Source organism: Akebia trifoliata, chromosome 6, assembly GCF_017979445.1.
Source record: "Akebia trifoliata isolate Shusen 1 chromosome 6, ASM1797944v1, whole genome shotgun sequence".
Classification (NCBI taxonomy): Eukaryota; Viridiplantae; Streptophyta; class Magnoliopsida; order Ranunculales; family Lardizabalaceae; genus Akebia; species Akebia trifoliata.
The window spans coordinates 1,673,838-1,696,620 of record NC_141380.1 but is presented as its reverse complement, the minus strand read 5'-3'; the positions used below and the strand labels follow the sequence as shown (position 1 = coordinate 1,696,620).

At 35.1% G+C, this 22,783-nt stretch overlaps 1 protein-coding gene and 1 long non-coding RNA gene across 2 annotated transcripts; one reads left to right on the top strand and one right to left on the bottom strand.

The window, feature by feature from the left end:
• Window positions 1-2,000: 2,000 nt before the first annotated feature.
• LOC147399481 (uncharacterized) lies at window positions 2,001-2,773 on the bottom strand. Its single transcript, XR_015179073.1, has 2 exons — window positions 2,440-2,773; window positions 2,001-2,300 (listed from the first exon to the last, which is right to left on the bottom strand). It is a non-coding gene; the product is annotated as an uncharacterized LOC147399481 (long non-coding RNA).
• A 3,286-nt stretch (window positions 2,774-6,059) lies between these two features.
• Window positions 6,060-22,754, top strand: F2KP (fructose-2,6-bisphosphatase). The gene is made up of 23 exons (XM_086444854.1): window positions 6,060-6,423; window positions 6,514-6,577; window positions 6,669-6,964; window positions 7,985-8,203; window positions 8,967-9,176; window positions 9,331-9,426; window positions 9,758-9,856; window positions 9,953-9,982; window positions 10,690-10,743; window positions 13,051-13,104; window positions 13,198-13,275; window positions 14,932-15,023; window positions 15,105-15,162; window positions 15,266-15,340; window positions 17,079-17,126; window positions 17,757-17,854; window positions 19,148-19,223; window positions 20,814-20,876; window positions 21,010-21,101; window positions 21,721-21,789; window positions 21,885-21,948; window positions 22,028-22,093; window positions 22,515-22,754. Exons 1-23 carry the CDS (start codon window positions 6,244-6,246, stop codon window positions 22,590-22,592), a joined length of 2,259 nt encoding a protein of 752 aa, XP_086300980.1. The 5' UTR covers window positions 6,060-6,243; the 3' UTR covers window positions 22,593-22,754.
• Window positions 22,755-22,783: the final 29 nt, after the last annotated feature.

Here is a 22,783-nt window from a genome sequence, read left to right as displayed (position 1 = left end):
AAGATAGATACAATATTACATTTTACAAAAGGATAGCTTTGCTACAAACTGGGGGGGATCAAATCAAGGCATAAGAACTAAAGTTCACCACATCAAAATACCAATAATACATACTGGAATTTGCAATAACTGATAATATTTCTTTCTCCTACCATCACAGCTAAATGCAAATCCTAACCAAAACAATTGATGAGTCTCACTACTATGAATTTATCATGAATTTGGGAACCATTCCAAAACAATCTATTCTTGGAAGAGTTGAGATCCCATTCGGTGTCCTGTTTCTATAGGAACAGTGTCTATGTGGCACAATTTGATTCGAAATGACTCCAGCTCTACTTGGGATTTGGGGTTCAAGCGTAATTTTAATGATTGGGAATTAACAGACGTGACATCTTTTCTTGATCTCCCGCATTCTTATCGTCTTGATGAAAGTGTACAGGACAGGTGGGAATGGACGAGGGCCAAGGATTTGAGATTCTCTGTTAGATCCTTCTACAAGTGGCTCAACCCTTTTGCAGACCGACATTTCTTCGGGTCCATTATGTGGTCCAACTCAGTTCCTTTTAAAATTTCTTTCTTTGTTTGGCTGGCTTTCCTTGGGAAAATTCTTACGATGGACAATTTGATTACTCGGGGTTGGATTACTCCTAACTGTTGCCCCCTCTGTATGAAGGATGGGGAGTCTGTTGACCATATCTTAATCCATTGCCCCTTCACTTATAATATTTAGTCAATTTTCCTTGGTCTGTTTCGCATCCAGTGGGTCTTTCCTCGTAAGTTTTCCTCATTGTTAGAGGGGTGGGCTAGTAAGGTTTTTTCTTCAAGAAAAAGATATCTTTGGGTTATTCTTCCTTCGGCTATTGCTTGGGGTGTGTGGAACGAGAGAAATAACAGGGTGTTCAATAATAAGATGAGGAGCTCTCATGCTAGTTTTATGGAGATATTGGGCCTCATGTATCTTTGGTCGAAACAGAGTACAGAGTTCATAGGGACTACGTTTGATGACTTTGTTTTTAGATGGAACTCCTTATGTAATCACTGATGTATTAGCTTTCATTTCTTTTTCTTTTTTGGAGGCTACCTCGGCCTCCTTGTTCTGTGTTTTCCCTCTTTTCATCAATATATTATACTTTTCAAAAAAATACATTGGGCTACGTGAATGTCTTTCAATAGGAGCCCAAGGTGTTTTAAACACCAACTAAAACATGACGCATTAACACCTATCCTATCTTAATTTAAACGAAGGGACACCGATCCCGAGTCTTCTTGGAATGGTCTGCTATATAAACTGGTGTGATCAAGTCAAGGTAAGACTGATACCATCAGATTGGTTGTTTTCCTCTCCAATTATAATTGTATCCATCAGATAATAAGAATAGAAGGAGATACCTTAACATGCACTGAACATGACAAACATGAAGAAAATACAGAGATACTAAGAAAATCTCAAAAAATTCATGCTAAGTGGGACAATTGTACACATCCAATCTATATATTTCCTTGCAAATGATGCAAAGATACAATATTTTAGGTCCCAATAAAATCGTTATGGCCAAAATATACCCTCAATATAATCCAAGCAAAGACCTACATATGCAAGTGAACATCCAAAATGTGTAATCCAAGTGAGCCAAAATACCTTCTTCGAAAAAAAAAATCCATAATTATAGGTGAAAAACCTCTTTGTTCTACAAATGCTATATAGAAGACACAGAGAAATGAAAAAAGGTATCAACAGTAACCAAATAAAATTTGGCTTGGACTCTTTAAAATCAACACATACATCTCCAACACTTAGCATCCATGAAGCAAAGCAATACATCATAGAGATCGAAAACACGGATCTCAATCCACATTAGAGTTCAATCGATAAACAAATAGTATCTCCTAAAGTAAGCACACATCCAAAATCAAATAGAAACCAGAGCAACCATAAATAAACCTAAATCGCAATAACCACAATAAATAAAACAACAACAACAACACAAAAGAGTAAATTGTAGGATCAACATAAGCCTGCATTACTGAAATAATTATAATAAAATCCAACATTCCAAAGCTAATACGGTTCGTAAAATCAAAACCACCAAACGTACTAAAACCAGAGCATAAATACGATGTTCACTTGATCACTCCCATAGAACTAAAGCAAACAAAAAGGAAAAAACGACAACAAAAGGAAAATCAACTTCATAAAGCGGAACCGCCGCCATTGACAGAACTTGAGCTCTCTACTTAGATCTCTGCCTCATCTTTCGGCGCTTCCTCTTCAATCTCCTCATACGCTTCTTCTTCCACTGTAAATCCCATAAACACAAAAGAAAACGAAACCATAATCAAATAAATTGTAAAATCGCAACGATGGCTTTTGAGATGAACAGATACATCGAAAACAAAAGCAGATAATGAAAGAATAGTGGAAGTACTCGCTCTTACCTTAGCCCTCATGGCGTTACTGCAACAAAACCCTAGTCGTTCCTTCCCCTGCGAAACCCTAGTCGATCGATGACGTTCTGCAGAGATGATAAACAATGTTATAGAGATTTGATGGTGGGTCGCAACATATTTATAGCAAACCCTAATTATGATGGGTCCAGGACTCCAGGTCGTGGGTTCTAGGGCTGACAACGGATCGGTTCGGTACGGATCAGTATCACTCCAAGACCGGTCCGAAATTTTTTAAACACGTATCCAATCTGATCTGATTGGATTAAAGAATATGCAAAACCGAATCCGATCCATTTAATTTCATCCCTAATCCAAAACTGATTCCATTTGATCCGAGCACGTGCCTTATTTTTAAATTATGAAATCATATAAAATTTAAAAAAAATCCACTTTTCAATTACAAATACAGAGCAAAATAAAAAATACTAATATGTTTTATCTATATGAAATTAAGAATAAAAAAATACTAAAATATGTTAGGATTGAATTTTTTGGGGGATGGATTGGGGTACATCTGAATCCGATCTAGATGTGTTCCGAATCTAAGATTTTAATCTGAATCCAATATGAAAATCTGATTTTTCATATTTTTCGGACTGGACCAATTCATACATATGGTATATTTCGGATCATTGCTAGACCTATTGGGTTTGGAACTTCAAGAAATACTTAGCCTATGTGAGGTTTAACCGGTTTAACTATCGATAGTGAGCCAATTTAGTCCCGTTGTACAAATTTGGGATGGTTGGCTCATGTTGAAACCCGTTGTACAGATTTGGAGTGCAACTTAGTTTGGTTCAAATTAAGAATCGAATCAAACCAAGAGCTTTGAATTGGTTTGGTTCAATTTACAATGAACTTTGATTTTGTTTCGCGTTAACAAAATAGAGAACTGACAAATTTGGTTCGATTCTTGGTTCATGCCTTGTATAGAACCGAACCAAATCGAGAATCGAATCCTTATATTAATAAAATTACAAATAAATATTATTGATCTATTTAATAAATTATACACATTTTTTATATTAATAAATTGATTGTTTTTTAATGGATAGATTAATGACATTTTTTGGATGGATGGATTAATGACTTTTTTATTGATGGAAAAACCATTGATTATTTTAATAGATAAATTAATATAAAAAAAATATTGATGGATAGATTAATGATTCGTTATATGAGATTTCATATCCATATTTATTTATTATTTATTAAAAATATGTTGATTCAATCAAGTTTTTAAGACACTGGCAACTTAGAGAACCGAATCGAACCAAATCGACCTTAGCTCGGATTGGGTATGGTAATTTGGTTCAGTTCTAATTCTCATTTAATGGTACAACCTAGGTTTGTTCTATTCCAATTTGACCTCAAATCAAATCAAGTTGCACCCTTAATTGCATTTGTTAGAGGGTGCAACTTAGTTCGATTTGGGGCCAAAACAAAATGGGTTGATTTCATCGAATAAGAACCATAATCAAATTAATTACCCATAGGAATGAATCAAACCAAATTGAATTAAGGTCTATTTGGTTCGACTTGGTTCTATACGTAGCCAATATCCTATCAACCTCCTCGGAACTCGGAAGCAACATATTTTTAATGAAAAACAAATAAATAAATAATGAACATGAAATTTCATGTAATAAATCATTAATCTATTCATTAAAAAAAAAAATCCATCTATAAAAAAAGTCATTAATATATGTCATAACTCTTAAAAAGTAATAAATCATTAAGGTGTTTGGTTCAATTCTTACAAGTCTTGAACCAAAAATCAAACTAAATTGATCGATTCTTTATTTTTTCACCCAAAACCGAACACGACTTATTCCAAATTGAACCAAATCAGTCCAAAGCTATTGGGTTTCTGATTTGAACCCGACCAAGCTGCACCCCTAGTGTTCGGTATATTTTGTAGACGAGTTGAGAACACCAAGATCCTATGATTTTTTCTCGGTTTACATGACAAGGCTGTCTTGCTTTAGTCTCGTCTAAGATGGCTAGTCGAGATATCTTCATGTTGTTTGTAAACAACACAATACCACAAATCAAGACTGAAAACCACGATTATGATGGGAGCAACTTGGATAGTCCAATACGGAGTGTGACGAGCAAGTTCGTCAATGAAATTTTTTCGGGTTAAACTCTTATCCTTGTATTTGAGTGTGCAACATTGATCTTTTTAGCATTTAATCCTGGCAGACAGGTGAGTATTGTTTAATGATCTATGAAGTCTAAGAATTTTATTATTTATTTTATTTTATTTTGTTTGCCCCAACATCTTTCTTAACTATTGACTTTGGTAGTATTATTGGTTTGTGTCAATCTTTAATACTTGAGTTGTGGTCTAGTCCTTGGATACTATATACTTTTTTTAATGTTGGATTGGATTTTGGTAATTTGGTGATGCTGAGACTCACCATAGTGACAAAAATCTTGGGTTTTTCAAAAAAAAAAAAAAAAAATTGGGATTAAATCATAATTTTTATATTTCTCAATAAAATAACGATTTTTTAAAAAATGCTAAGAGATTTTTTTTTTTTTTTTAATCTTTGATTTTCAAAAAAATGACATGCTTTTTGAAAAAAAAAAAACAGAGTTTATTTTTATTTTTAGTATTTTTTTAATGATTATTTTATCCTTTAATATATATAAGATACATATTTTTAAAAGCATATTTGTTATATTTTTTTTATTATTATAAATTTATTCGATGTATTCCTGACTTTATCGACGCTTGTCAAATTTTTGGGATTTGTAATTGAGAAACACTAGAATCCTTATTAGAATCCAAATCCGAATTCATCGAATCTTTGATCCAATCCATGGACCATGGAGCACCCTAGGATCGAATGGGCTTGGACCCCACTATCGAACTTCAAATAAAAGCTCATGAGAAAAAAGAAAAGCTCAAATCAGGAGTATAATCACCAATCAAAATGCATTTCCATGACAAGTTTGGTGCATGAGTTTTTGTGGTGGTATATCGAAGATTATATACTGCTCCATACAACAAATTTTTTGGATTTGCTTTGGCTGATCCTTATCTACACTGGCGATAACGTGTAAGCGGATGAAATGTGAGTATCGTTTTTCTCCCAACAACCGCCTCCATGCGAGGCCCCGCGTATAACGAACCCCAGCCACTAGTGCCCGCTCAAGGCACAACTCTTGAATACTCCCGGTAGTTGTATTGCAACCCAACTCTATCACCTATATGCACCCACGTGGCATACACTCATAACCTAAATGGACTTATAATATTTGACCCAACTCCCAAGCCCACTGATTTCTAGCTATTGTAACCGCTGATTTCATATTTATCTAGTGAGCAAGCCCATGCTTGAAATCTAAGCTCAATATGAGGAAAAAATGATCAAATTTGGTGGATATAAATCACTTAAGCAGGATGTTCTGCTGTTTATAGGCTCCATCACCAACACGTGGACAGAAGAGTGAAGATTGTGCCACGAGGCCGCAAAGGATTCGGGGAGTAGGTTTTAAACCCAGCTCCCTGGAGTACAGAACCTTCACTGCACCCCACCTCTCGTTTTCCTTATAGGTATCTCAAATCTCAAATCCCCCAAAAACACGAAAAAATAAAACTAAAAATAAAATTTTCTTCTCCTCTGATACCTCTTTCGATCCTCTCTCCAGTCTCCGTATCCACAAAAATAAAATAAAACAAAATTTTTTTTTTTTATAAAATAAGAAGATAAACGACCTCGAAAAAAACGAAAAAACTAATAAGAGCAAAATTGAACAAAGAAACGCAGAAGATAGAAAACAATGGGGACTGGTGCTTCAAGAAACGCAGACAGCTCTCATGGCAGCGAAGAGAGAGAAGACCATGTAGGAGGACAACTCTACGTCTCCTTAAAAATGGAGAATTACAAGCTCAAAGGCGATCTCTTCCCTCACGTCTACGGCTCTGTACCTCTCGTTGGCTCTTGGGATCCTTCAAAAGCTGTAAATTTTTCTTTTAATCTCTCAATCTCAATTTGTCTATCTGAATTGTCAAAGTTATCAATGTTACTGTGAATTCTTGATCTCAAATAGCTTCCAATGGAACGAGAGTCGAAGTCGATGTGGGAATTAAGCTTCGTTGTTCCTCCGAATCACGGTAACAATATTCTTCCAAGTTCTATCATCAAATTCAATCAATTTGTTATCTTTTAGGACTTTAATTTGTTTGTTTGGTTTGTTGGTTTTAGAAAGTTTGGATTTTAAGTTCCTTTTGAAGCCAAAGTACAATAATTCACCTTGCATTGTCGAGGAGGGTCCGAATCGGCTTCTCATGAGGGGAACCTTGCAAGGAGATGCAAGGTTGGCTTTGTTTAGAATTAGTAGTGATGATGTGCTGGAGTACCGAGTGTTTATGAAAGCTGATAGGGTTTCACCATTTGATCTTGCGGCGAGTTGGAGAGCTTATGTGGAGAATCTCCAGCCATCGTCAGTCCGTGGAATTCCTGATGTTAGTATAAATGCAGTCCCAGAGACGGGTGTTGAGGTATGGATTGAACCACAATTGTTTGTTTGGAGTCTGCCTTCTTTACTCCTGTATTCATGCATGAACTATGATGAACTTAGTGATTTTAGAAATAATTCATGGAGTAAGAACTACCCATTTTACTTTCTCATTACTGCACTACTATTAAAGTGAAAATTTCATTTTCAGTCTTCTTTTATAATTCTGATGTTGAAGCTATTACCTATCTTGGTTGTCTGTTATATCTCAGTATGACCGGATCCGAGTTTTATTGTGAATCTAACATTGGTTGTAATCAACTACAAAAAAAAAAAAAAAAAACAGTAGCTGTTCCTTATTGACTATCCCAAATGACTGCACATTCTTATTCTATATGGCACTCTTGAATTATAAGCACCTAGACCCAAGTTTGAGCCTTGAAATAGAACAATTTTGCTCAATGGGTATGGTGCTGGATTCTGGTTAAATACTCATTGGAGTTGCTATTAGTCAAAGTTTATTTCCATGAGAAGGGTGCGGGGTTTGTTTTGCATTTTCTGGCCTACATCACCAAAAAAAGGAAAATAGGACGGATTGGGAAGTTAAATTTCACTTGATTGATTGCCCATGTCGTCTGAAAGACTGAACTTCAGTCATGGATTTAGTTTTTGTTTGTATAAGGGTGTCTGTCTGTCTTGGAGATTTTGGGCTTGTTGTACTTATGGTCGAAACAGAACATAGAGTTTAAGGGGACTACTTTTGATGACTTTGTATTTAGATGGAACTCTTTGATGCTTTAGCTTTTCTTTATTTTGTAGCTCTTTGAGAGGCTTCCTCGGCCTCATTGTTCTTTGTTTTCTTTCCTTTATCAATATATTATACTTATAAAAAAAAAAGTACTGCTTTAAAATTTTTATCTTTTGTTTTTCTTCTTCTTTCACGTTGTTGTTTCTTACTCATTCAGGAAACAGAATAGAATTAATTCCAACAGCAAGTTGTAGCTTCTTTCATTCTTGTAATAGTATTTATGTTTGCCACTTTGTTTCTTCATTTTTGTTACAGAATGGCTCTGCGGCAAGTCTGGAGCTTGATCTAGAACACTATGTTGTTCCAGCTCCAACAACTTCTGCAAACTCAGGCCTGATATATGCAGCTAACTTGACAGAGACTCCAAGGTCAATAACTCATGGTGGGACCTTTTCCAAGACTCAGGACTCGAGCAATACTTCACATTCAAATAAGTCTGTTGGTGTTCCCAGTGATCGAACTGCAACTAGAAAGGTTTAACTTGTTTACTGTTCATGCAAAGTTGTAAAGTTGATTTTGTCATGATGGACGTTGAATTTTTTATTTATGATACGTTAGTGAAATATCTAATGGATATTCTTTTGGAGCTTCTATTAAGAGATAAATCCTATAACACTGATTGAATTTGAGACTGGAAGTGCAAATGACATTGCCAAAAAGAAACCTGGCAAGGTGCCCGTTTCTTCTTCAGATTTTATTTCTATTGGATAGGTAAGTGGGTGATGGCAGGGTTTGGTAATTCCACTCACAGACAATAACAACTCGCCGAGTTGTTAATGCAGTTTGATCATGTTACATTTTGATTCTACATCTGGATAACCTTTACTAAGAGTAATTGTAAGAATTTCTAGATAACAATACCACTTTATTGGAGAATTACCAAATTAGTCTTATAAATAGGGTGGCATCCTAATCCAGAGTGTAAAATAATGAATTTCTTTATGATTGAAAAAGGTTAAAGAAAAACAAAGGTCATTCATTCAAGTGTGCTCATGACGATGCAGGACTTGCCATTTGACGTGTGGGTTTATCTTGACGACCCTGATCCTTATTATAGGAAGAATTCAGTTAGTGAATTTTGAGTATTACTTCTTCTGTTTTGCATAAATTCCTTTTCCTATTTTTTTTTTCTTGTCAATAGCACCTGTTACTCTCTTCTGTTATCAACATTCCAGTTTCTTGGTTTGATGCATTACGAATCCAATGATGCAGTATTGTGACCGGGTCCTTCATGTAGGAAATGGAAGTCATAGTCCCTGATTCTAGCAGAATTTATCCAAGTTCTGGCATAGTTGAATCAAAATCAGTGGGGACATTTTCACCATTGCAAAAGCAAGATAGTCACAGAGGACTCTTTGTGGATAGGGGTGTTGGATCTCCTAGGCTTGTCAAATCAGCTAGTGCAATCACTTTTGCTACTGATCTTAATCTTGGTTCTGAATCCAAGGTTGGTACAAGCCTAACAGATGTTTTCCCAATTTTCTTTTTTTCTTTTCTTCTTTTAGTGAAAATTGTGTGAGAAAAGTTAGTGAATCTTAATAAAGTTGCTAATATTTCCAATAGTGGTTCTTATTCTCTTATCCTTTTCTACTAATTGTTAGAATGCCATGCCGGCAGCTGCTGGAGCTGTTGCAGCAGCAGCTGTAGCTGATCAGATGCTTGGACCGAAGGAGGATAGGCATTTGGCAATTGTTCTGGTATTTTATCTCTTTGAATGATTATTAGTCTTAGTTCTTGTTTTATTAAATGTTTTTTTCTATGATCCGGTTAAAGAGCAACTGAAATTATGATGGTGGGGTTCAAAATTTGGACCCTAAAAGCAACTTCCTGCTTCAGTAGTTTGCTCTTGAAATCTTTATAGCAGGTAACATGATCAGAAATTTGCTTTCTATTATTCATCATTGGTAAATATATGATAGATTTAAGGAAAGGTAAGTCTACAATACATTGTCTGAGTCAACCCCTCTTGTCATCTTCACCACTGAAGATGAATGGTTCTGAGTTTTTAACAAATTGACCATACTCTAGGTTGGGTTGCCAGCTCGAGGCAAGACTTTTACGGCTGCTAAACTTACAAGATATCTCCGTTGGTTGGGACACGAGACCAAACATTTTAATGTTGGCAAGGTGATCTATTTCCTTATGATATATATGCTTCCTGCTCCTTAACGTCACTCACGACTATGAGAAAGGTTGATACGACTAATTTCTTTGTTGTAACAGTACCGTCGCCTCAAGCATGGAACAAATCAGGTATGCTTAGTTTTTCTAAACACCTGCTTACCACTGACTGCATATTTGTTACAAGTGTTTTGCATTTACTACTCTATGCCAGTCTTTAACGTCTGTAACTGGGATATACTACTGCATATAAAAAAAAAAAAAGGAGAGAGGAAGAAAAAAATGGCATTCCATTCTCTAAGAATTTGTCATGTTGTACCCACATGTCAGACACATCCTGACACACTTTACTTAAGAAATCTTTACCCATGATATCTTACCATTTTGATTTTTCTAATGGAGACACCCAAGAAAATATTTCAGGGAATTGAGATTCTCACGAGTACATTCCCTGCATCAGGATTCTCAATTTATTTTATTTTTTTCCCACCAAAAAGATGCCTTTGGTTTTCAGTTGGACATTTTGTTGTTGGGTTGTCAGTATATGTGGCCATTTCATTGAGAATTAGAAGAAAGTGAAGGATGATATAGACAAGAAAACTTTGATAACATGCATGGATGAAGTCTTTACTTGGTTTTGCTTTGGACCCAGATTCATTTTGCGTATCTCACTCTGATGTGTTCTGGATCCATATATTCTTTCCTTCTTTCTGTAGTATCAATTTTTTATTATTTTTATCTTGAAGCTAATATTTTGTAGTATTAAGAAGGATATTCTATTTGTTTTGCTGTGGTCCTTTAGACTTGAGAGCCTTAATAAATAATAGTCATTGATGCAGTCTGCAGATTTTTTCCGAGCTGACAATCCAGAAGGCATGGAGGCACGCAATGAGGTGAAATTCCAGCAAAAGAACATAGTTTTGCTCCAGTGAACGTATTTTCTGTTATTAGTGAAATAAATTATTTCATTTCTTTTAGTAGGTGAACAACACATATGACTGGATCATTGAACCGTTTATATTTTTAAGTGTTCATCTGTAAACACACTTGTATTTTCAGAAGTGGTCTCCACACTGTTAAGGTGATGGAAACAATCTAATATATGAGGCTTACAGATCTTAATATGGTGTACTAATGGAATAGCAGGACGTGCTACTGGCTAGATTGCAAACCTCCATGTGATGGGTCTCAACTAGTATAACTTTTTTTTTGAGAAGTAAATGATACATGTATATTAAAAACAATGATTGAGGTGACCGTCGGTAAGAAACAACAATATTAGGTTAGCCATTTTAGCACACAAAGAAATAAAGTAAGAACAGTAGGAGTTATCATGAAAAATTGGCTCAATGGATTAACCATCAATTATGTCCTTCATTCATATCATAGAACTATAAATAAATGGTCCTGAGAGACATTTTATTGGTGTCAAAGATATGATCACCTAATTGGGTAGTTTTTTCTTAAATTTTTGAAATCTACCAGGTCTAGCCCACCTAATGATGGCAAGATTTTCTGGGATCCATCATTTGGTCTAACTCTATACCCTCTAAAATCTCTTTTTTTGCGTGGTTGGCTTCTCTTGGTAAAATACTAACGATGGATAATTTGATTGTTCGAGGTTGGATTACACCTAATTGTTGCCCATTATGTTTGAATGATGGGGAGTCTGTCGATCATATTTTAATCCATTGCCCCTTTTCTCATCATATTTGGTCAAATTTTCTTGGTTTATTCCGTATTCATTGGGTCTTTCCTTGTAAGTTCTCCTCGTTGGTAGAAGGATGGGCCAGTAATGCTTTCTCTTCCAAAAAGAGATTCCTTTGGGCTATTCTTCCCTCGGCCATTGCTTGGGGGGTGTGGAGTGAGAAATAATAGGGTCTTCAACAACAAGATGAGAAGCGCTCATGGCAGTTTCTTAGAGATTTTGGGCTTGATGTACTTTTGGTCAAAACAAAAATTAGAGTTCAAAGGGACTACTTTTGATGATTTTGTCTTTAGATGGAACTCTTTATGTAATCATTGATGCTTTAACTTTTTGTTTGTTTTGTAGTTCTTTGAGAGGCTTCCTCGGCCTCATTGTACTTTGTTATTTTTTATCAATACATTACACTTATAAAAAAAAAATGATGGCAAGATTTTATCTTCATATCGGTGTTCTTTTGGTCCTGGCAGAAATCAAAGCAAAATCTGACTACTTTAATTTTACATGATATTTGTATAAACATAATTGAAATTTCAAAAAGGCAAATGAATAATTGAATTTTCAAGAAATTTGATACTTTTAAACCTTGGACAGTGGTCTCACCTTTATGTGCATAGCATGTATGATTTTGTTGTTTATAGACTCTAATTGTGGATTATTTACCTCTGTTATGAAACCGTGGATTACCGTTTTAGTTTTAGTGTTTTCCAATATGTTCAATCATAAGTTTGTACCTTCTTTAGGTGCTTTACTTTGTAGTAGTTTTTCTATAAAATGTTGCACATTTTACTGATCACTTAGAAAACTCCTGATTGTGTTAAATTATTTTAATGAAACTCTCTATTGTGTAATGGATTTCCATTAAATTCAATTTTTGTATTGCTTATCTTATGCCCTGCCGACCCTAGTAATTGGGACAATGTGTAGATGATGACGATGATCATCATCATGTTTGCTGGACAAATCCCGTTCCTCCATTCAATTCTGTTTCATCCACTAGCAGTGCTAAGGTTTGGAACCCTCCAGGCTCTGGGTTCTACCTACATCATCTTTTGTGCCAAATAAATGACCCAATTGGATGACTTTAATTGCACAATCTTGCATTCTCTTGGTCAAAATGTGTCAAAAGAAACTGGAAAAATTTATTGTATGAACTGTTGTTACCTGATGGTTCGGTTAACTTTTGACAAAGATATCTCTGAGGTTGGAGATACTTGATAGTGTGCGCCAACTTCCAACACTATTTATGATGTTATTTTGTTGGTGGATCCTCTGGGTATGAAAAATGCCTGTTTTTATTTGACCAAATTATAACGTCTTAGCATTTGTGGCAGTTCAATTACTAAGCATATTCTAAGAACATGACTATGCTTTTTTCCTTGGAAAACCAACCTTTTAATGATAAATTCCGTTCTTTGGTAATCTCCTCATTTTTTGTTTCATTTTTTTATTTTTTCTTCCTTGCACATAGTCTTACTGTGTCATATGCAACTAGGTAGCAGCCCTGGCAATGGATGATATGATATCCTGGATGAAAGAAGGCGGCCAGGTAAAGTCTGTTATGTTTGATTTTGTGGTGCTTCATTGCAATTCTCTTTATTTATATTTTTACGGTTCTTTTACTTATCTGAATGAGTTGTAGGTTGGAATATTTGATGCGACAAACAGTAACAGGAAAAGAAGGAATATGCTTATGAAAATGGCCGAAGGGAATTGCAAGGTAGCATGATAAACATTTACATGAAAAATTGTTTTTTGAAGTTCCAGTGCATATTTTAAGTGATTTGAGATTCAGTTATTGAATAGGTTCTCTTTGATTATTATTATTATTAATTTTTTTTAACGTTTAACTTATAACAAAACAATGACTCAGCTGCTTGTATCCTTTAATTTGCTGTAGGGAAGAGTTCAATTTTATTTCCCCAAACTTATGTGGCATTTATATGAGCCAGTTTGATCCTAAAAATGGATCGGCTTGTTCATACTTTGATACAGACGACAGACAAATGGATAGGTTGTAAAATAATCTAATGTGATTGACATATATATGTCACGAGATCAAACTTCAAACTTTATTTTTATTTATTTATTTTGTTATAAGTAGAAACTCCACCTGTGTGTGTGTGTGGAGAGCATTTGGAGGCCCTAAAGAGAGCCAAACATTTTTCAAAATATAGGCTAGAAGTTTCAGAATGAGCTGATTCTTTTTGAGGATGATCTCTATGGTGAGGAGATCGTCCTCACAAAAAACTCAGCCTATTCTGAAACTTCTAACCCTAGTTTACAAGTTGAAGAATTGTGGACTGTTAACTATAAAAAAACCACTTTTGATGGGGTTAAAATTTTCAGAATGGGCTGATTTTTTGTGAGGATGATCTCCTTGCCATAGAGATCATCCTACATAAAATCAGCCCATTCCAAAACTTCTAGCATATATTTTGAAAAATGTTTAGCTCTATTTAGGGCCTCCGAACGCTTTCCTATATATATAGGGAATGCTAATGTTCAAGACCTCATGGGGACATTAGAATTTTCCACCACATTTACTTTCCAATAATACCTTTACCCATTTTGTCTTTTAGTGCAAAAGACAATGATATGTTGGTCTTTGTGCAATGACATTGTTGTAAATATAAAAAATCTTATGGGCATATTTATAGAAGTATTCTTGGCATTGATATACTCATATCCGGCTTGAACCCGACCCATTTTAGGCCCTATAGGGAAAGTCAATATTTGATTAAGATGGTTCGAGCATGTGCCACAAAGACGAGTGTCAACACCAATGAGAAAAGGAACATGCAGGTTGAAGGTTGTAAAGAGCAAGATGAAGACTAAAAAGTATATAGATTGAGGTAGGGGGAAGAGATATGAGGACACTTGAATTGACGAGAAATAATTGAATGTAAGAATAGGATTCCTTCAACCCACCCCTAATATCTGGTATGACCGAATTAGGCTTTCGTGATGATGTTTTTGTTGTGAAAAGAAGTCTAATTATTATGGATAATTGTCCTGGAAAGCCTGTTTCCTGACAAGGCTCGAGTTCTTTGAAGTAATTTCTAACCCAAAAGAAGTCTCTAGTGGTATGCTAATATTTAAATTTCAACATGATCAAACCACATTTTTATTTTCCAGTTGACATCCTATTGAAAAATGCAACAATCAGCCATCAATTTTTGTTCATCTGTTTAAAAAAAAAATTTATTTTTTGTTATTTTTTATTTTATGAAAAGATTTCTTGGGTAAATTTAGCCATTAAAATGTGTTGAGGTGAAGGGTATCAAATTTGATAGAAACAAAGAAACCAAGAAGAAAGATTTTGTAAATAGAGTCCTAATTCCTAAGTGATGCACGTTCTCTGTTTTCCTTACAGATCATATTTTTGGAAACAATATGCAATGATGAGCGCATTATTGAAAGAAATGTACGCCTTAAAATTCAACAAAGTCCTGACTACGCAGAAGAGTGAGTAGCATGTAGTTTTTGGCCAGTGAATTCTTGTCTTAATGTAAAATTGTGAATTCTACAGTTGGTGCTGTTTTGCAGGCCAGATTTTGAAGCTGGATTGCAAGACTTCAAAACTCGATTAGCCAATTATGAGAAGGTCCTTTCATCAAACTTTTCACATTACTCTTGTGAGGTTTTGCTTCTGAGAACAGTAGATGTAATTTTGATATGTAAGCAAACCATGCATGCTTCTTCAACAGGTTTATGAGCCAGTTGAAGAAGGCTCTTACATCAAAATGATCGACATGGCTAGTGGTCAAGGTGGGCAGATACAAGTAAGTCTGACTTTTTCCCATGGTACACTGTTTTACCTTATTATCTTTAAGTGTGTGTTGACAAGATGAATCAGTATGTTTACCCAGCCTTTGCATACCTTTCCCTTGAACTTTCTTTATGGTTGTTTTGTCTCAGATTTAGTGATCTTATGCAATATTTGGTCAACATAGCTGGTTCATTAACGAAGGTTTCACATTTTGAGATGTAACTATAATTATGTTGTTCCATCTCATCAGAATGGTTCAATCTCACCAGGAGAATGACAAATTTATCCCTGGTTGATATACTTTTTGTTTCCAAGTCTCTGATCCATACATGTGCATGTTGTTTGTATTCGCTGGCAGCCTTGGAGTTTATTGAAAGCTAGTTATGGTTGCAAACTGTGCTGTTATACATCAGATAAATGACTTGCCAAAGTGTCTGTAAAAATAATATTCATGTTGAAATATGAAATTTTTTTTCCTTTTGTTTCTTTAGAGTAATTTTACTTCTTGAAACAGTTGATTCAAGGGCCACTTTAGGGATAAGTACTAGGAAACTTACTGGTGTGAGCTAGAGTAGGTTTGGAGATGGAGCAAAATTGCAGAGAAATAGCACGCTTTGGTGTGGGATGTTGTTGGTTTTGAGCTGCAACTATCTCTTATCAATATGTTTGTAGAACCTCCCCCAACGCTGTATGTCTTCTCTCATTACATTAAGGAGCAGAAATTGGAAATATAGATTTTTTCCCCCTGAGTTTGTTTTTTGTTAGATACGAAGACTTGGTTGTGTTGGGAATTAATTGAATAATTAGTTCGTGTCTGAATTTCCATCCTGAATATTTAACTGTCCGTTTTGGATGAGTCTCATAGCAGAGACTTTCTCCTGTCCCTTCCCACTATGCATTTAAAAGGTGCTGCACTTGGATCTTATTACCCTTAGTAAACCTTAATTTTTCTATGCTGTCATGGTTTTAAGTTCCATGCTGTCCTGGAATGTTTAGGTTGAGACTGGTATGAAATATTGAATGCTTTGCAAGTTCGGTTGAGACGGTCTTGGTTTTTCTTCTGACTGAAGCATTGCCTCGAGAAGAGATTTTAAACCTTGTTTGACTCATTCATTAAAGCTTAATGACATGTAAGGGATGTATTGGCTTCACTGAATCCACTGATCCAAATTGAAACATATATGCTTCCTTTATTTTAAGGTTTTCCTGTGGACTCTTTAAGTTTAGGAATTCAAAATATTACATTTAACATGAAGATGGATTTTCCTAAAGTGTAGCATTCTTGTATATACTTGACTTTGGTAGGTCATGTGCCACTTCAACCTTCTCTGAATGGTCATGCATGCTATACCTATTATTCTGCAGAGTCAATTTATAAGCTTGGTATGAAACAAAAACTCTGAAACTTTGGACAGAAAAGTTAAGTGGTCTTCTTCCTAACATGGACTTTTTCCCAAGGTAGGTTTTGGCGGTTGCATATGTTTCATTAATGGTATCTTTTTGGAAGATTTGGCCATGAATGATAATTTCCCTTGCTGGTATACTTAAATATATTCACTTAAGTTGCTCACATGGTACAAATTCAATTGAACTACACATTTGCTTTGTTTTTCTATGTTTCTTCTTCAAGTTGAAAATCCTTATGTCAGTGTTTGCAAATCTCATAAGACTTTCCAAGCATAGATGTCATCTAATTGGTCTTTCTATCTGCTTTGTCTAGGTTTATTGAGAAATCTTATCTCTTGATTCAGGTCAACAATATCAGTGGTTATCTTCCTGGAAGGATCGTCTTTTTCTTGGTATGTTAATAGTTAGTAAATTTTGGTATCCATTATGTCTTGATGTATATATATATTTTTGGGTATTCTTCAACCTATAAGGGTCGCATGCATTTGATTTACTACAGAAACATTCTATCTAAAGTTAAGTGGTATGATTTGAAGTTTCATAAACCTCCGCAAGAACTCCTCAGTTAACTGGATCTTCAGAAGATGAATTAGTTTACAAGTAGAACTGAGGAAAAAGGAGGATTATAAAAATATATACTAGAAAGACATTTATGACTGACCAACAAGGACAGTGATCCTTCTTGATCCAGGCAATAATAACAGGTCTCCTTTGTTGTCCATGGATAATAATGCTTGAAATTGTAATATAAGTCCCATTACATGGTCTTTCTTTTGAACATGAATATCTTGATTGCTAACAATATCAGGTAAAATTACAATTGAAACTTCTCATTGCAAATTTTTTATACTTATAATGTAGTTACAAATTTCAGCAATGTGTGACTGTTCTTGCATCACTAAGATTCAGATGCCAGTTAAAATTATATGATTTTTTCTAATTATAATGTTAGTTGGTTCAGAAATTTTTCCTTGAAAGTTCTTGTCTTCTATAACTGAAGATTGACTGTTATGTAATTTCAGGTGAATACGCATCTCACACCACGGCCAATACTGCTTACTAGGCATGGAGAGAGTCGAGATAATGTTAGAGGCAGAATTGGGGGAGACACAGCTATAAGGTTTACCTTCTAAAGTGTTGTAACAATATTATTTATGTAATTTAGTCATCTTTATAAATGCTTCTTGGGTACTGATGTGATTGAATTCTCTATTTGCATATTAATGAATATTAAACGGCATGCTTTTGGAATATTTATATTCTGTCATTGATAACCATGATTGATAGTATTTATGGAGTTGGCAATAAACTGTTTTAACATTTTCTAGAGTACCGATTTCATGATTTTTCATTAGTTGGACTTGGATCTGAAATGTTTTTGGGAGAAAGTACTGAGTGGAAGACACAAGTAGCATATAAAAAGTGTCCAAACTAAAGCAACAGCAAGGCACGTGGAGATCTATCTTACCCAGAACATTACAAACACTACTCTTCCGTAGAATTTGTTATTTAAGCTATAGATGCACAAAGTGTGTCACTGGGAAATTGGGGTTGGGTAATGGCCAACTGCTTAGTGGTTAATACACTACTTTGAAACCTTAGAACTAGTCTTCGTTTTTGGTTCTTTTCTACAATGCAGTTCTCACATGTCAGTCCATTCACAAGAAAAGAGAACTGGGACAAGAAGATGCAAAGTATAGAACCTAAATAGCTGTTGAGACGTGGTGACAATGTTGCTGACATGGAATCCTGAAACGTGGGTACCACCATACGCAAGTGACATACAGAGACAATAATTTAAGAACAGCAACTATCAACAGATGGAAAAGATGTAAGAAAAACACAGCAATCTATCGTACATAGTCATAGTTGCAAGAAATTCACAACATTAGGGAAAAATTTATTGTTTTGTGTTCTTAGCATGGTTTGTACTTGTGTGCTACTGGTAATCCACATGGTTCTTCTTCTTTACTGGGTAATAATTTGAACATCCTTGTCGGCATTGTACATTTTTCTTACTTATGATATGTCTAAATTATGCATTTCACACCAATGCACACAAGGATGAGTGTGTGACAATGCTTATAAAAACAGAATGAGTGTATGACCCAAAAAAGGTTTTGATTATCTGCCATCCTTGTGTTCTTTATTACTGATTGCCTATGCTTTCTCATCTTTACTCTCCAATCACATCATTTTTAGCCCCTTTTCATATATTTCCTACTTCTCTGTCATCTGCTCATAATAACGTAGTCAGTATCAACGCTAGTCTTCTTAAAAATTTAGTTCTTCTCTTGTGCCAATGCTATGTTTCTTTTGGTCTTTCCACCTGTTTGATGGTTGATGTGTTCTAAATTTCTCCGGAATTTATTTCTTTGAAGTGTCAATATAATGTAGTGAGTTGTTTGAACAGTGAAGCTGGGGAACTTTATGCAAAGAAACTCGCTAACTTTGTTGAAAAGCGACTGAAATCTGAACGGACTGCATCTGTAAGCTTTGGACTGAAATTTTATGTGCCTTCTAATGTGTTGTTTTGTTTTTATACTTCATTTTAAGACAATAGTTTGGTGAATCATAATAATTTTTTCTCTCTCGGTCACCTAGAATATTTTCATAATCTGTAATTGTTTCAAATTATTGATTTGATCTTTTTTTTCTCCTATCATTTTATTTTATTGAACTTAAATGCTTCTTTTTGTCATTTCTCATTGTTATTAGATTCTTTTATGATAAGAGTGCCAGTTAAGCTGTGACACATTGGCAATCTTTGTCCATTGGAAGCCCTTCTTATCATCCTTTCCTTTATTGACACAATTTCTTTATTTTTCACATTTAATAAACTTTTTGCGGTCATCCCTTAAAGCAAGGAGACAACCTAACTGTACAAGGATTCTACATATAATGAAAATGGGGCAAGGGTCCCACTAAACAAATGAAACTCATTAGTGCACCATCCAATAGAAACATAACTATCCTTCTAAGTTCTAACAACATCTTCTCATGTTTGAGTTGATGGAAGACCAAGCGTATAACAATGCCTGATCTTCATAGAGATAGCTTCCCTACTGGATTCCTTACTGTCAGATGTTCAGTTACTCTTTTCCTTCCAAGTGACCCATCAAATAGCAAAGGGAGAAGGATCCACAAGATGCAACCTGTAGGAGAAAAGGCATCTGAGAACCATACACCAAACAACTCAAAAACACATTTGGGGATTGTCTCCCAGTACATAATGAATCCAATGAAATTCTGAATTTATCCTAGGATGTGCATGGCTCATCATGGTTGCCCACATTAAAGCCACACTATGTGCTACTTTAAGACAGGTTACCTTTTATCCTTTGTACAATCTCAATATCTTTCTCTAGACTCGTGCCTCTGTTGGTTACATATATTGTTTGACATAACTGCAAGGTGGTTGGCAAGACAACATTGAGAGACCCAGAAGGAAAGACACATTTGTATTCAAAATATACATTGGGCAAGTATTGAATACACAAGGTTGTGTATTCACTACTTGCTCAAATGTGTTTTACAGGTGCCAGCATTGCTGAGTTAGTAAAAGTCATGGTGTTAACACCACGATCTGGGAAACAAACCCGCCTTCACTGGTTAATTTCTAACCACTAACTTGCTTGTATATCAAAGAAAAGAAAAGAAAAGAATAATGGATGGAGGATCACCGACCCTTTGAGAAATTTTTTTTAAGACGGAAAGTTATTAAAAGAAAGTGCAACACTACCTTGCATCTTAGGATGTGTGAGATGGTGTGTCATGGGTTGATATGTGCCCGACATGGCTTAGGTATCTATGCTGTCATGGTGGTTGTAGTCTCTCTTACTTTTTTTTTTTTTTCTTTACATGTTAATTCTCCTTTTCTCCGAGTCGCAAGGTATTTATGCTAAATATCTGGGAGTAAATTAAACTTAGAATCTCAATTGCCACCTGAAACCAGAGAAAGCTAACCTTGATTTGTACATTGTAATGGTTTCAACTTGTTTCCAAGTTGAATGTATTTGAAATAGGGTATTCATGTTAAACTGATCATAATCTTTTCTTATTCTCTACCCATGATCTAGATATGGACCAGCACACTGCAGAGAACAATTTTGACTGCAAGTCCTATTGTCGGATTTCCAAAGGTTAGTAATTATTTACGTACCCATTGTTTTTGTTCAACCTCTGCTTTACACATTTAGTAATTTGGTGGATGACTTGCACATCTGAGAATCGGTCAACATAGGTGGTTAATGCCATTCATGATATTTTTTGCAGATACAATGGCGTGCACTTGATGAAATAAATGCTGGAGTATGCGATGGAATGTCATATGAAGAGATAAAGAGGAACATGCCTGAGGAATATGAGTATGTTGTTATACTTTTGTTCCGAAAATTATCTATTGTTCAACATTTATCACTCTGTTTTTCCTCATCTGAAGTATAGCCATATCACTCCAATTTTTTGGGATAAGGTTCTAATGATGATACCAGTGTCTATATTTATTGTCCTGGCTTATACAGTTATACTACTTTAAACATTCAGATAACTCCAAGCTGTATAGTATTTTCTTTATTGGAGGTGTAAACTCAATGAATTGTTGGTGTAATGTGGAACCAAATTCCTCGTTCGTTAGAAAATTGAAGAAACTTCTGTCAGGTTGTTAAAGCTTGAGTGGTAATACCACAGACCTGGGATCAAAACCACCTTCACCCATTTCCATAACCAGGGAAAAAAAAGGTTGCTTGATGTTTTTTTTTTAAAAGAGAAACAAACAAGCAGTTTGTACTTGTCATCTTTGACTGCCAATGGGAATGCCTGGAAGTTATTAGCTATTTTGGGATTCACCTTCACGTTGTTATTTTTTAGCATCCCCTATGGCGGCAAATAAGGAAACATTGCTTATTGAAGCATGGTTTGTCTTTAAAATTTCATGCTCTTTTTGGTTACTTTCTGGTTTGATCCATTAACCACACACAATTGCAGATCACGTAAGAAGGACAAGCTGAGGTATCGATATCCTCGCGGAGAATCTTATCTCGATGTTATACAAAGGTTTGCAGTGTATAGGACCTACTATAAAATTGCTAAAGCTTTTGGTTCTTGTTTTCCACCTCACTTTTTCAAATAATTTAACTGTATTAATGCAGGTTAGAGCCTGTAATTATCGAACTTGAACGACAACGTGCACCTGTTGTAGTCATCTCTCACCAGGTTATATATATTACATTGAAGCCCTTCTTATGTTAATTTTCTGGAGTGATTTTTTGACGACTTCAACATATCTCTGCAGGCGGTGTTGAGAGCATTATATGCCTATTTTGCGGACAGGCCTTTGAAAGAAATTCCTCACATTGAGGTAATCCATGAATTCTAAAAGCCCAGCACGCTTCTTTTTCTTGCAAGACACTAAAATATATTCATAGGAGGGAAGGATGGGAAGAAACTGGCCTGTCTGCTTGTGTCCTACATGTGCTAATGGGGCTGGGGAGAGGGCAAAGATTAGATGTCCATTGCTTCTGGTATATGGCAGCAGTTCTGTACAGGAAAAGTTCTGATTATGATTTGGGTCCATCATTAGAAGAGTTAACAAAAATTGGGGGAAATAAGAAGATAAAAAATTGAACATTTTTCAATTTTTATATTGAAAATTATTATTTTCATTGCTGATAAAAAATATTATTTTGTTTGGTTTGTGAATTATACCGAGTTTAATAATTTTTTCTTTGATAGATTTTAGTTCTGAAATTAAAAGACAAATTTTTGTGTTGTTGGATCAGGTACCGCTTCATACCATAATAGAGATACAAATGGGAGTTACTGGTGTCCAAGAGAAAAGATACAAACTCATGGACTGAGTGAGTTTTTGATACTAAGAAATCCTTTGTAACAGTGAAGAGGAATACCTATTCATTTAATCTTTCACATTGATTGACAATATGTAAGATTAGAGGAAATGCATGCGTCCCCTCTGCTGTTTGTATTTACTTTCATCATTAATTTATAAAGGTCTTAATACATATGGTGATAAGTTGAAATATCGGGAAAA

What these genes read in the sequence shown, in the direction of transcription:
- F2KP (XM_086444854.1), top strand. Translation starts at nt 6,244, where the DNA reads ATGGGGACTGGTGCTTCAAGAAACGCAGACAGCTCTCATGGCAGCGAA. An exon ending in ATCTTGGTTCTGAATCCAAG is followed by an intron (nt 9,177 to 9,330) that starts GTTGGTACAAGC and finishes ACTAATTGTTAG; the next exon opens with AATGCCATGCCGGCAGCTGC. An exon ending in GGGGGAGACACAGCTATAAG is followed by an intron (nt 17,855 to 19,147) that starts GTTTACCTTCTA and finishes TTGTTTGAACAG; the next exon opens with TGAAGCTGGGGAACTTTATG.